Source organism: Pinus tabuliformis, chromosome 9, assembly GCF_031772625.1.
Source record: "Pinus tabuliformis cultivar Carrire ecotype Pingquan chromosome 9, CPIR1, whole genome shotgun sequence".
In the NCBI taxonomy this organism is placed as follows: domain Eukaryota; kingdom Viridiplantae; phylum Streptophyta; class Pinopsida; order Pinales; family Pinaceae; genus Pinus; species Pinus tabuliformis.
In genome coordinates, this window is record NC_142307.1 from 1,981,743,065 (window position 1) to 1,981,755,855 (window position 12,791).

Sequence of the window (12,791 nt, forward strand, 5' to 3'; positions counted from 1 at the left end):
TCTTTCTTGAGGCTCTCTTTGTTGCTATAATGAGGTGTCTATGACATTTTCTTCTACTTATAGATTTACTAACTTTGTTGAGTACCATTGGGGTCTAGCAAGGTTGTCCTTTCTCCATGATAGCTTGAGAAGTACATTAGAGAGCATACATATCCAAGATGGTTGCCCCTTACATCATGTATTAATTGTATTACTCTCGTTTGCAGATAATGTGGTCACCTTGGCATCATCCATTGAGGATTTACAAAGGTAACTTAATGGCCTTGCTAGTTTTTGTTTGCCATATATTGCTAGTGGTGAACCTTAGCGAAACCAGGGTTATGATCTTTAATGCCACCAAGAACACTCTTTTCGATTTTTACTTCTTCAAATGGGGGGAGTTGAGATTAGTATTGCAAATACAATGTTCAAGAGTCTAATTTATTGATCCTAGATTTATCTTGAACCCTGATGGTACACATCTCTCTCTGTACTTGCATTTGTAAGACATCCTCAAAGATGCATCTATTCGACTTGATTATCAAAACCACTATTCTTTATTGTTTTAAGGTTTGGGGACCCAATTTACGATTAGTTGATTCAAGACATTTTCATTGAGTCCAAATTCTCTTGCTTTTATGTATAATCCATTGCAATCAAATAATTCATCTAGTCAATATATAAGTTCAATTTGGTGCACATCCCTTCCTCCTTGAGACCATATCTTTCTTGGTCATCTTTCCGTTTCGGTTCTATGATTTTGGCTATATAATGGGAGAGGTTTCCATACATGGTCCTTTGTTCCTTAGAGGAGATTGCTTCATCTTTAGGGTGAAGATATCCTTATCCTCCTTTAGATGCTCTTTGGATGCCCTTGGCCACTTGAAATATTCAAAAGAGAGATCAATACGATATCTAAAGAAGACATATGTCGACAATCCGTATAGTTTATTTGGATTTCATACCCATCAATTTCTTGGTCTTAGTATGATATTCTATGTTGAGCATTTTTTGTAGTTGACAAGTGGCTTTGATGTCTATTTGGACTACATTCAATGTCGTCGATCATATTGTCTTATGGTCCCACTCAACCAATTAAGGGTATGTTATAATCAGTTACATATTGAGTTTGATCATTACATATTGTAGGATGGATAGGATATGTTAGCTTTATTATTTAAAGGAAGCTGAGGTTTGCACTTTATTTTCATATGCCACCTATACCACAAGATCTAGAGGATATGTCATTGTTTTGATTGAGATTTAGGAGGGTCACTTGTTACCTCGCATGAGTTCAATTAATTAGATCATAGGCATTTGGCTTTCTATCTTCGAGAGGTAGTTAATGTTAGACAATTGACCTTACGAGACTTATCTAATCCCATTTCCACTAAACCCAACTTTGCTTTATTTTATGCTATCTCTGTGATTGAGGATACTCCATCCAAAGATATAGAGAGCATTAGGTTGTTGAGATAGTGCCCACCTTCTTCTTTTTGTCAAGAAATAATCTACTTTCACGAGGTCATGGAGAAATTCCTGCTCCAATTGTCATCATCATGAGATTTCCACCTAGTCCAAATTGCATAATTAGATGTCCATTATTCGTTTTTTTGTTCGATTTTGGATATTAGAAGAACTTGGGCTGCCTTAAGATTATTGAGTGTGGTCCATTTAGTGTTGGCCATTCCTTGGAGGAAAATAAAATAAAAAATAGTTGACACTTTTTTAATTATTTTGATGTGAAAGAAAGTCACTATATTATTTTATTTGCCATGTCTAAACAAGATTTATAAATAAACTAGCATAGATCCATCTTAACCATACATCTATTATTGAGAGGGATTAAAAGGGGGATTTTAAACTTGATGTTTATTAAGTAGTATTTGTCGTAGCAAAGAGATTAAGATTTGCACCTCAATTTTTGTTTATTGCTTTTGGTGTTTAATATATTGAGGGTTAAGATGGATCTATGCCAATGATATTACATTAATAAAGTGTCCACATTGCGCTGATATATATTTTTGTGTTATACTTGAACACTCTTAACCATCATGCTTGTGATCATCCTTACAACTCAATCTTACAACTTGAGATCATCCTTACAACTCAATCGTGCAACCTAAGGTCAGCTGTGCAACTCAATCTTAGAGTTCTTAGATGTAATATAGATTTTTGAGGGAAATCTCCATGAAATAGACTTACGGGTTTTTCTTTTAATAAACAACTAGATATTGGTACAACTACCATGCAAGCTAAACAAAATAACCAAAAGGGGTGTGTATTAAACAATTATATGTAATATATATTTTTGAGGGAAAGTTCTAAGAAATAGACTTACAATTTTTTCTTTCAATAGACCACTAGATATTGATACATCTACTGTTCTAGCTAAACCAAATAAACAAAAGGGGTGTGTACTAAACAATTGTTTTCATATTGTCATGGCTTTAGTGGGCTGTCCTCATTCTAATATCTTTAACTTTGCATCCTAACATTCCTACTAATCCCTCCTTTCTCAAGCATATTTTGTAGTCACGTTTTCTTGATAATCTTGTTCAGGACCTAATTATTTTTTTCATTCCTTACTCAAGATTCACAGATTTATTTTAATAAACTAGGTCACTTCTCCACCTTTGTTGATTGTATAAGATAACCCTTTAACTTGGTTTACGATATCTTTCCTTAATTGTATTGAGCTTTTGAGAAGTGGTTTAGGAGGTCCATGAAATGAACAACAATTAATTTACTTTGGAATATCCAACATTAGGGCAAATAGATGAAATCCATATAGGGCAACTAAATATATAAAATAATGAATACCATATGATTGAATGATATGAATTACAATGCGATGTGATAGTGCACTTCTATGAAATGATTAGTCAAAATGATAGGTGATGTCCCTTAGTTAGGATGTGTCACATTATTTGCTACTATTATTTATTATTTCTTTGATGTTTATTTATGCTTTTATGTCGTTGTTTTGGTCTATAATACTTTTTTACTATTCGTTGTTATTGAAGCCGTGATGTTTTATGACACTAAACGACACGAGTTACAAATCATTGAGTAGAATTGTCTTATTGTGGAAAGTTCAAATGATTTGAATTGGATTTGAACCAATGAATAGGTAAGACTCAATACTTGCAAGCCAATTTGTTATTTAACCAAAGTGAAGCAAGCTATGTAAAACATTGCAAATGTAAAAGACAAAATGAACGCGAGAAAATATTTTAATGAAAAGGGAAAAAATAAAATAGGAGAGAAAGTTGAGAAAGGAGATTGAAGAGTCATTGTTGTTGGCCTCCCCCCTACCCCTTTGCTCTCCATATTGCCTTCTTCTCTCTCATTCTCAATGGGTCTTTTGGCCAAGTAAAGGAGCATGGGCAGAGAATTGAGAAAGCAATGTGACTAGAGATTTTTGAAAGATTTTGAGTCCCATTCAAAGATGGTTTTCCCATTTGGATTTTTAGGGTAAATATGGTGTCTACTGTGTTTTGAATTGCTTTGAGTTTTTTGTGTGATTGTTGGTGGTGGATTCTTGTTTTAGTTCTAGTTTTAATGGTTGCTATTGAATAGTGAGAACACAAATGAGAGGGACATGTAATGATACTTGTGGATTTGTTGCATTATTGATCTTCCTTGTCTAATAGAGGGGATACTAACTCTATTACTACCCGTCTACCACTATAGGATGCCTTTCCTAACCTAGAGATCGAAGGTTGTCATTTCAAAGCTATTGCACCTTTGTAGGAGTTTCTAATTTGGTTTAATTCCAATTGTTAGGTGAATTTCTCTCGTGTATGTTCAATCTCCTCCATACTTTGCAAATTTCACTCTCCTTTTCAGGGATTACAAATTGTTTGGGCAAATTCATATTCCCTTGGACTAATTTTCTCATCACTTGGGTGATTATATACCTATTGGGACATTTTCTTCTTTGCACTGGCCATATACAGTTGTACAATGGCTGTGCAACTTGTATGCACTTCCTTGGCGCAAATTCCTTTCACTTGGATTGACATTCTGTTGGTTGGGTGAATCTTTACCTTAATTTGGTCAATTTCTTCATTGCTGGAGCAAATTCCTTCCACCATGAGCTAATTTCCTTGTGGGTCAAAGTAGCACTATTCTGGTCAATCTTTTCATCGTTGGAGCAATTTTTCCTCCTTGAGTGATAATTCATTTCCTAAGTCGAATTGCTCTATTCTTGAGTTTATTTTGCCTTGGCTAGGTGTTTCATCTCAACCACAACCATGTACACATCCTCTTTGTGGTCACACAAATTCTAATGAACATACTTGTTTTAATAGGTGTTTTAATTTAACTGCATGTTTAAATAGGTATGGTCACTATTCATTATCATCTTGGTTTGAGCATGTCATACTTATTCATTATCATCTTGGTTTGAGAGTGTCATACTATCTCATTGAATAGTATGTCCAACAATTGTTACTCTTGGGACCACAATGAAAAGGGACCACTTGTACATGGAGACTTAGTACAACATGATATAGCGACACAGGTAATAGGATTGTCAAACTATAGAATCATAAAAGGAGGAGGTGGAAGGAAACCTACAATGGTAGTGATAGAGGATGGGATTTCTTCTGGGTAGTTAGGATATGGATCCACAAGAACTGATGTGGAAAGATCTTTGGTATGATGTCTTTGCAGCAGACACCACAAATGTGTTTGTTAGAACTAGTTGCTAGATGATATCTTCAAGATCACATTGACCTGTTCTTTCTTCTAGATAACAATGCAACACTCATTCCAACGTCTTTTCCTCTTCTTCTTCTCAATAAATATCTATTTTGAATGTTTCGTTTTGCCCTAAATGTTAGGGGAAGAGGGTTATAGTGGACTAGGCTAGCCTTGTGCCATTGGCTCCATATACTCTACCTCCGCTAGTCTTGTGCCATTGGTTCCATATACTCTACATCCACTTACCTTTTACATCTATCTCCGGTATTGCTTCTCCATATTTGGAGTTTGGCTTTGTAGGTTTTACTTTAGACTTTTGTTCTATTTTACTTTTTGCTTTTAGATAGGAGTGGCTTTAGTGCTCCCGCTTTGCATAAACATCATAGTACCTAATCGTCACATTGACCTACTTTAATGGTTTGCATAGACATCATAGTATCTAATAGTCACATTGACCTACTTTAATGGTCATTTGAAACACTAATACATTTATCTTATTTTATTTGTGGAGTTGATTTAACTCTATGGCCATCTACTATACAAGGTTCTATTATCTTGGCTACAGGTGTTCTACAATATTGTTCACTTGGTCATGGAACAGAGAATGAGTGTGGTGCAAAAGAGGGTGTAATAAAGCTGGCTGATGAAACATAATGCCACCCTTGAACAAGTGATGCCCTATTAGCCAAAAAGAACAATCACCGAGATTACTTGTGCTAATAATTACGCGGTTGCAATCAACTTGGATGGATTTGTTCAAACATTGAGATGATGGATGATTGTGAGAATTGTGAGGTAACATATTTCTTTAAAACATCTCTCAACCAAGGTTAGGTAGTTTCAAATAGAACAATTACTTTGTAATAAGGAGTCCTTATGTTACTTCAACAAGGACATCATATTTGCCAAGAGTAGTCTTTAAATGCCATAACTCTTTATAAAATCTTGAGTTGATTGGCATTTTGAGAACTAAGTTTTATTTGCAATTGCATTGCAATTTGGCTTCTTGCGTGCGTGTTACGTGGAGAGAGGATTCAACAAACCTATCCAGAGTAGAGTTGATTTTTGGGTGTGTGTTTTGTTGATCCCAAAGGCCTTATAGCCATCAGAAGAATAGTGAAGAGCAAAGATCTTTGAACAAGGTGGAGAGATAAAGGCCGAATGGCCTTTTTGCAAACAAATTATTATATACAAGTCTAAGACAAAGCTCTTCATAAAACATTGAGAATAGAGCTCAAAAGAGACTTATTCAGAGGATTCGTGTTGGGGAAGTGAGTGGGCTTTAAGTCCCCCTTTTACGGGCATCAAACAACCTGAATTCATTTTTTTGTAGAATTGTGTGATGACTACTACTATGATTTGGGTAATGATAAGATTCCACACTTGAATTTCTCTTAAATATAATAAGACCTTCGCATCGTAAGCTGCCCTAACTTTTATTTTAACCACTTATCATTCTTTAACTTTCTAATTTGTGTAAGCTTGCTTTGATTATGATCACTTAAGCGTAAAAATTATTTCTTATTTTTGACTGGTGGAAATTATTTATAGAATCTTAATTGTTTTACTCGTCATTTTTTAACCTTTTGATTTGTTGAAGCAACCTTCTTTTAATCTTCTTTAGTAAAAAAATTTCTCTCTAAGAACACTTTGCTCAAATGTTTAAACTCTCTTCTAGTTCTTTGTGATGTTCTTATTGATTTTGATTTGAATTTGATGAGAGACCAAGATGCTTTGAATTCATGTCTTGGAGCATTATTTTCTTGGTTAGGTGCCTGGATTCCATGTACTTTTTAATCAAAATTCATGGTAAAAGTAGCAAGATATTTCAACCAAGAGTTCCCTAGAAAAGATCGACATCTTCAGTTTGTAAGACATATAAATCACATTTTTGGAAGTATTCATTGATGTTTAATTCTAAATGATTAATATCATTATTATACTATTGTATATGAGCTTGTTTACCTTTTTCTTTCACTATTTGTAATCTATTAGCTCACATAGTGTCAATATAATTTCCCTTGACAATGATGTCAATGGCAAGTCTTATGACCTCATTTTGGATCCTTCTTAACACGTGTTATTTTTTTTTTTGGTTCCAACATATACTCGGAAGTGAATTGAACCTTTGTTTCCATTTCAACTTGATGGAAATTGCAACTTACCACTTTAAATGGAATCTTTTCACTTTTGCCAAGTTTAATGTCTTCCTTGATATGCCACAACTCATCACTCTTGGCACTTATTTGAAGTGTACCCCTTTTTCTATTTCCGAGGGAAATAAATACTTAGGATTTAATAGGCCGCTCTGATTTTATATTTGAATTTACTTAGAGTTGTAAATCCATTGAAGTTAAAGTTTATATATATATATCAATCACCTTTAATTTTAAAAGTCACTTCAAGGAAACCTCTGGTAACTTTTATTCTATACCGATGTTAAATAAGATAAGATAGATAAGATAATATTATTGATGTCCAACAAGTGACTGCTAAAGCGGGTAAAAAATATTGCAGTGTACAATGATGTCAATATAAAGTGGGAGTGCTGAAACAATTCCTATAAAAAGTAAAATACAAAAAGCAAGAATGTGAATCTCATCTAAAGCATGTAGAACAGAGTTCAAACTCCATAGCTGTAGGTCACTATGAAAGAAGGATGTACAATATAGGAAGATTTATTTAGTGGAAATTGGAAATAGCCAATAAGCAATGTGTCTCATAGTCTGTTGGATTTGGATTTGTCTATCCTAGCGTCTCAGTTTGAATGGATGAAGCTCTAGATAGAGGGCTATGTAGAAGAAGCATTGGAAGAAGAGGTGGATGACCTATTGTGTTGATATCTAGAGGATGCGACATGCCACTAAAGTTGAGACAATCTCCATTGATTGTTAATGTTAGAATTTGAAGAAACTGAAAAGAGTTTGGGAATCTTTGAATAAGCAATGAACCTTCGCCTGATCTTGTAGCAATTGGGCAACAAAAGATAAAGTGCTCCTCAGTCTCAACCTCCTAAAGGTTGCAAAGCTTGGCATATCTTGTCTGATTTGTCGATATGGTGACCAACCTCTAATCGAAGCCTACGAGAGCATACTTTAAATTGGTCAAGAGGGATGTGAAGAACATGCATCCAATGGCGAAGGATGTACTGTGGCTGAACAATGAGTCTGTTGCTTAGAACCAAGCCCTTTATGTACCTCGATGTTAGTAGCTTTTACTGTTGAACTTCTCTATCATGAACTTAGTAAAAATGTACCTATCACTCAACCAAAATCTCGATTTGACATGTTGAGTTTTTTTTTATTTGGTTGATTTAATCCTGTTATAATGCTTTGAGGGTGATATTGATGATAAGATAATACTCATATTGGCAATGATATGATATGTAGGTATTTGTTGTAGCATGATTTTTTTTGACACTGGAGGCCATCTAGATCCTCTTTGGTGATGTATCTTTGGTTTGGAGAAGTATTGCACTAAGTGCTATCTTGGTTTTATGCGCTTTTGCTATATAAATGAGAACTTTGCATGTTTGTGTATAAATGGTTTGGATTCATATGGGATGCAAATGAATGTATATGTTTTTATTTAAAATTTGAATATTTAATGTATTATTTGGTCAACTGGTTTTCTGGTTCGATTTTTTCCCAATGCTGGTCTGGTTCTAGACAGGTTCCCTGTTTGGGGGGTTGAACAGTTTGATGACTGGTTCAGTTGTGATAACATGGGTTTTGACATTGTTGCTTCTTCCCAATATGCAGGAAATTATGGCAACACAGGCCTGGCCACCACAGCCTGGCCAGGCTCCAGTGCCTGGGGTACCTCCTCAACCTCCGGTTCCAGGACAACCTCCAGTACCAGGGCCTCCAACTACCTGGGCTTCTCCTAGTACACTACCAAACCATACTCAAACACATCATCAAGCTACGTTTTCTGCCTCTCAACCCCAAGGATATCCTCTACCTCCCACACCTTCCTTTTCCTACAATGGAACATCACAAGCTACTGGTGACTCAGAAAATCCTCAACAGTCTCAGTCTTCTACAACGGTGAGATTGGAATTCAATTTTTGTTTGATAAGCGTTGCTTAGAGTTTAATATTTAATTTTTGTACAAGAATGTTATTAAATTTTATTAATCTTTATTTCAATTTTTCTATTTTGCAGGCTAGCACTGTAGGGATGGCACCAGGTGGAGGATTTGTAACACCAGCAACTCAGCCGCCCGCTCAACCCCCAGTTCCTGGACAGGCTCCAGCTGCAGGGCATGCAAGTTCCTGGGGACCTCCTGGTGCAATGTTAAATCCATCTCAAGCGCCACCTCGACCAACATATACTGTTCCTCCAGGATACCCTTCATCACCTGCAACACAGTTTTCCTATAATGGAGCTTCACAGGCTATCCCTGGTTCAGAAAGTCCTCAGCAATCACAGTCATATACTGGTGTAAGTATGCAATTTTCATTTTTTGCTTATACTAGGTTTCTATTGTGTAGTTTGTTTTTTCACATATGATATACTAGATAGTTTTTTTAACTTTAATTTTAAGCATTTATAATCATGCAGGCTACCTCAACGGGCATGGTACAAGTGGGTCCACCTCTGGCATCATCATCAATTGGTCAGTCTTCATCTGCACCTGCATATGCCTCATCATCTACTGCAATTCCTGCTCCAGCCCCTGTCCCACCTCCTGTTGCACCTTCTAATACATATCCAGCATTCCGGTGGCAGCCACCACAGCCACCACCACCTGGTCCCATTGGTCCACCGGGGCCACCTGGAATTCCGGTGCATACTACATCAATGGTCACCCCTGCCCAAGGGGTGCTGCCTGGCCCCTCTGGCCCACCAGGGCCTCCTGGAATTCCAGTCTCTACTACATCAACTGTCACCCCAGCCCAGGTGGTACCTCTTGGCCCCTCTGGTCCACCGGGGCCTCCTGGAATTCCAGTCTCTACTACATCAACTGTTACGCCAACACAGGGGGTACCACCTAATAATGGAGACAGTGCTTCTCAAGCTTCCCGACCAGGATTAATACCTTCTAGTTCTGCTGCACCAACGGCAACTGTTATTACCTCTTCACAACATATGCAGCCATTAGCCTATCAGGGATATCCGCCTGGTCCACCTTTAGGTCCACCTCCACAGGCCCCATGGCTTCATCCCTCTCAGCTGGGAGGACTGCATCGTCCACCCTTTGTACCATATCCCGGTGGTTTTCCAGGGCCATATCCTGCACCACCACGGCCTGTAGGTCTGCCTCAAGTTTCAGTTCCTAATGCGTCTCAACCTCCTGGTACAACTCCTTTAGGACCTCCAGGGGCACCTCCATCTAAAGCTGTAATTGGGCAGCCGTTGAACAACTGGGGAGCACAACTACCACCTGGTGTCAGCCCATCGTTGTCTTTGGCAGGCCACCGTGCAGAGGTACCTGGTCAGTTGAATACCAATCCTCAGGTGCAACACAACTAGCTTCTTTGAAGCCTGTTATGATGGAGAAAGAAAAACAAGGTGGTGAACAAACAAACAAGGAGGTGCAGACTTTAAAAAATGTGGAAGAAGATTCTTGGAATGCACACAAAACTGAGTCTGGGACCGTTTATTATTACAACGCTCTCACAGGGGAATCAACATATGAAAAACCCCCTGGTTTCAAAGGAGAGGTTTATATGGATGACTTTTATCTCTCTATTATATTGATCAACTTGGCAAATATATATATTTTTCTGTTTATATCAAAGGGAGATGCCTGAATAAATGTCTTAAATGTTTTGCAGGCAGAAAAGGTTACTGCTCAACCAATGCCTATTTCATGGTAATTATTTTTCTTGAAAACTCAATAAGTTTCTCATTGAGTAGCATTTACAGAGAACTTGCGTCTAGTTTGTTGCAATTGATAATATTGAGTGCACTGAATTTTAAACTGCAGAATTCTGTTCTAAATTTTACCTAATCCAGTAATTAACTGATTTCATTTAAGCATTTTGATAGTGGCATTTAAATCTGTATATAGTGTTGGAAATACTGAGCGGGGGGTGAATCAGTATTTCTTTCAATTGTCATATTATGGCAGTTAAGATTTTTCATATATAAGAAGCACTACTAATACCAGAACAAAAATAACTTTATTATTGAGAATAATAGTGAGGATCCTCTTACAAATTCTGGCTTCAACCTTTACAAACAATTCCATTCTTGAATGAGGACACCAATCCTCTTAAGCAAATCCAGGCACCAACCTGGTCTATATGAGGACACTGATCTTGATGCCCTCCTGTTTGAAATAGTCTCTAAACAAATTGGAGGTGTACTCACACCAGTTGTCTGACCTCAAGATATTGATCTTCTTCCTTGTCTGGTTCTCCACAAGAGCTTTGAACTCTTGGAACCGCTTGAAGGCGTCATCCTTGGTCTTCAAGAAAAAGGTCCAGGTCTTCCTGGAGTAGTCATCAATGAAGTTCACAAACTATAGACATGGGCCCGCATACATCAGAGTGTACCAAGTCTAGAATGCCCGCTGATCTATTATCACAGGTGGGAAAGATTGTCTTGGTGTTTGTAATATGTATCATCATAAATTTGTCACGTTTTTATACATATGTTTTAATTATACTTGTGTTTCTTTCTTGATATTCTTTTTGGCATTTTCTAGGAGTCGGTTTCTTTATATTATTTTTTGGCATTATACTTATGGTGGTGCCCCTCTTACTATGAGATCAAAGGGCAATACCATTGCCTCTTTAGGGGCAGGGAGCTTCCTCTCTAATTTCTTCTAGTATTGCCATTAAAGATGCTTAGCTCTCTTCATCAGGGAGTTGCTCAACATCAGATCCTAGTTCTTGGATAACTCGGCCCTTGATGAAACTACCAGGATGATCACCTCATACTTTCATGCTACCCCAAATCAAGAGTGGGGGATCTCTAGAATATCCTAGTGCATAGAGTGGTCAAATGCTATGTCTTTCCTCAACCTCCTCCTTAGGAGGTCAACTTGTATTGTCAAGACTGGTTTGAGGTGATGGATGAACCTTCTAGCACCCGTCATTGGATCGATTTTGGATGGATCCAGGGCACAACATCTCCCATCAATCGTAGTACCTCGTAGCATCAACAAAGTAGCCAAAGTTATATTCAGAGCTTATTTCCCTTGACCTTGGGTGGTACAGAAGTAGGGCTTCCATTCTCCTGCATCCCACAGGATTGTATAGCTGGATCCCACTATGCTGCCTTGGTGCTTACCACAGCAAGCTAGTGCCCTGGTTACCCTCTTCATTGTTGGTGATCTGGATTGGGAGATCTTCCCATCATCCTCATTTCTCTCTTTCTTTCATGATTAGCATCGAGATGTTCAATCTTAGACTCTCACTCTATATCACTACAACTATAACATTGTTGTATATCTCTTGGGTTGTTGTTAGTTAAACCTGGTGATTAGCTTAGCTAGATACTTATCTAGGCTGCACTTTATCGTTGATTTTCTTTATCTTACTTTCTGCGTTACCTAGCAGATGCTTTTGCACCCCCTTATTGTATTCGTACTGGATGTATCTATTCATTCCATTGACCTACTTTTGTGGTCATTTTTGAACATTAATAAAATTATCTCATCTATTTTAGAAGCTCTGTGCTTGTCCTTTTCTGTGACAGAGGCGATTATTAACTGCAAGCCTGCTTATTGATTGTTGTTTGGTTCTTAGTGTGATGGTGTAGAAATTTGTGAAGGTTTATGTCAAATTTAGAGACGGTAATCCATTAGCAAACCTGGAAAATGGTTCTTGCTTGTGATCTTCTTATCATTGTGTATGAATAGAGTATAATATATTTTGGTAGGGTTTATTATTTTGTCTTTTGTTATGTATATAGAAAGAAACAAAGAATTATTAACTGCAAGCTTGCTTATTGATTGTTGTATGGCTGTTAGTGTGATGGTGTAGAAATTTGTGAATGCTGATCTCAAATTTAGAGACAGTAATCCATTAGCAAACCTGGAAAATGATTCTTGCTTGTGATCTTCTTATCATTGTGTATGAAGAGAGTCTAATATATTTTGGTAGGGTTCGTTATTTTGTCTTTTGTTATGTTAATGCCCACGATTGA

At 37.1% G+C, this 12,791-nt stretch overlaps 1 protein-coding gene across 1 annotated transcript in view; it reads left to right on the forward strand.

Moving 5' to 3' along the window:
* LOC149156955 (pre-mRNA-processing protein 40C-like) overlaps positions 1-12,791 on the forward strand; it is a 107,112-nt gene that overhangs the window by 29,375 nt on the left and 64,946 nt on the right. Inside the window, 5 exon segments of the mRNA XM_089438902.1 lie at positions 8,451-8,738; positions 8,856-9,134; positions 9,255-10,151; positions 10,154-10,357; positions 10,472-10,509. Of these exon segments, the coding sequence (XP_089295028.1) occupies positions 8,457-8,738; positions 8,856-9,134; positions 9,255-10,151; positions 10,154-10,357; positions 10,472-10,509 (1,700 nt within the window). The 5' untranslated portion in view covers positions 8,451-8,456.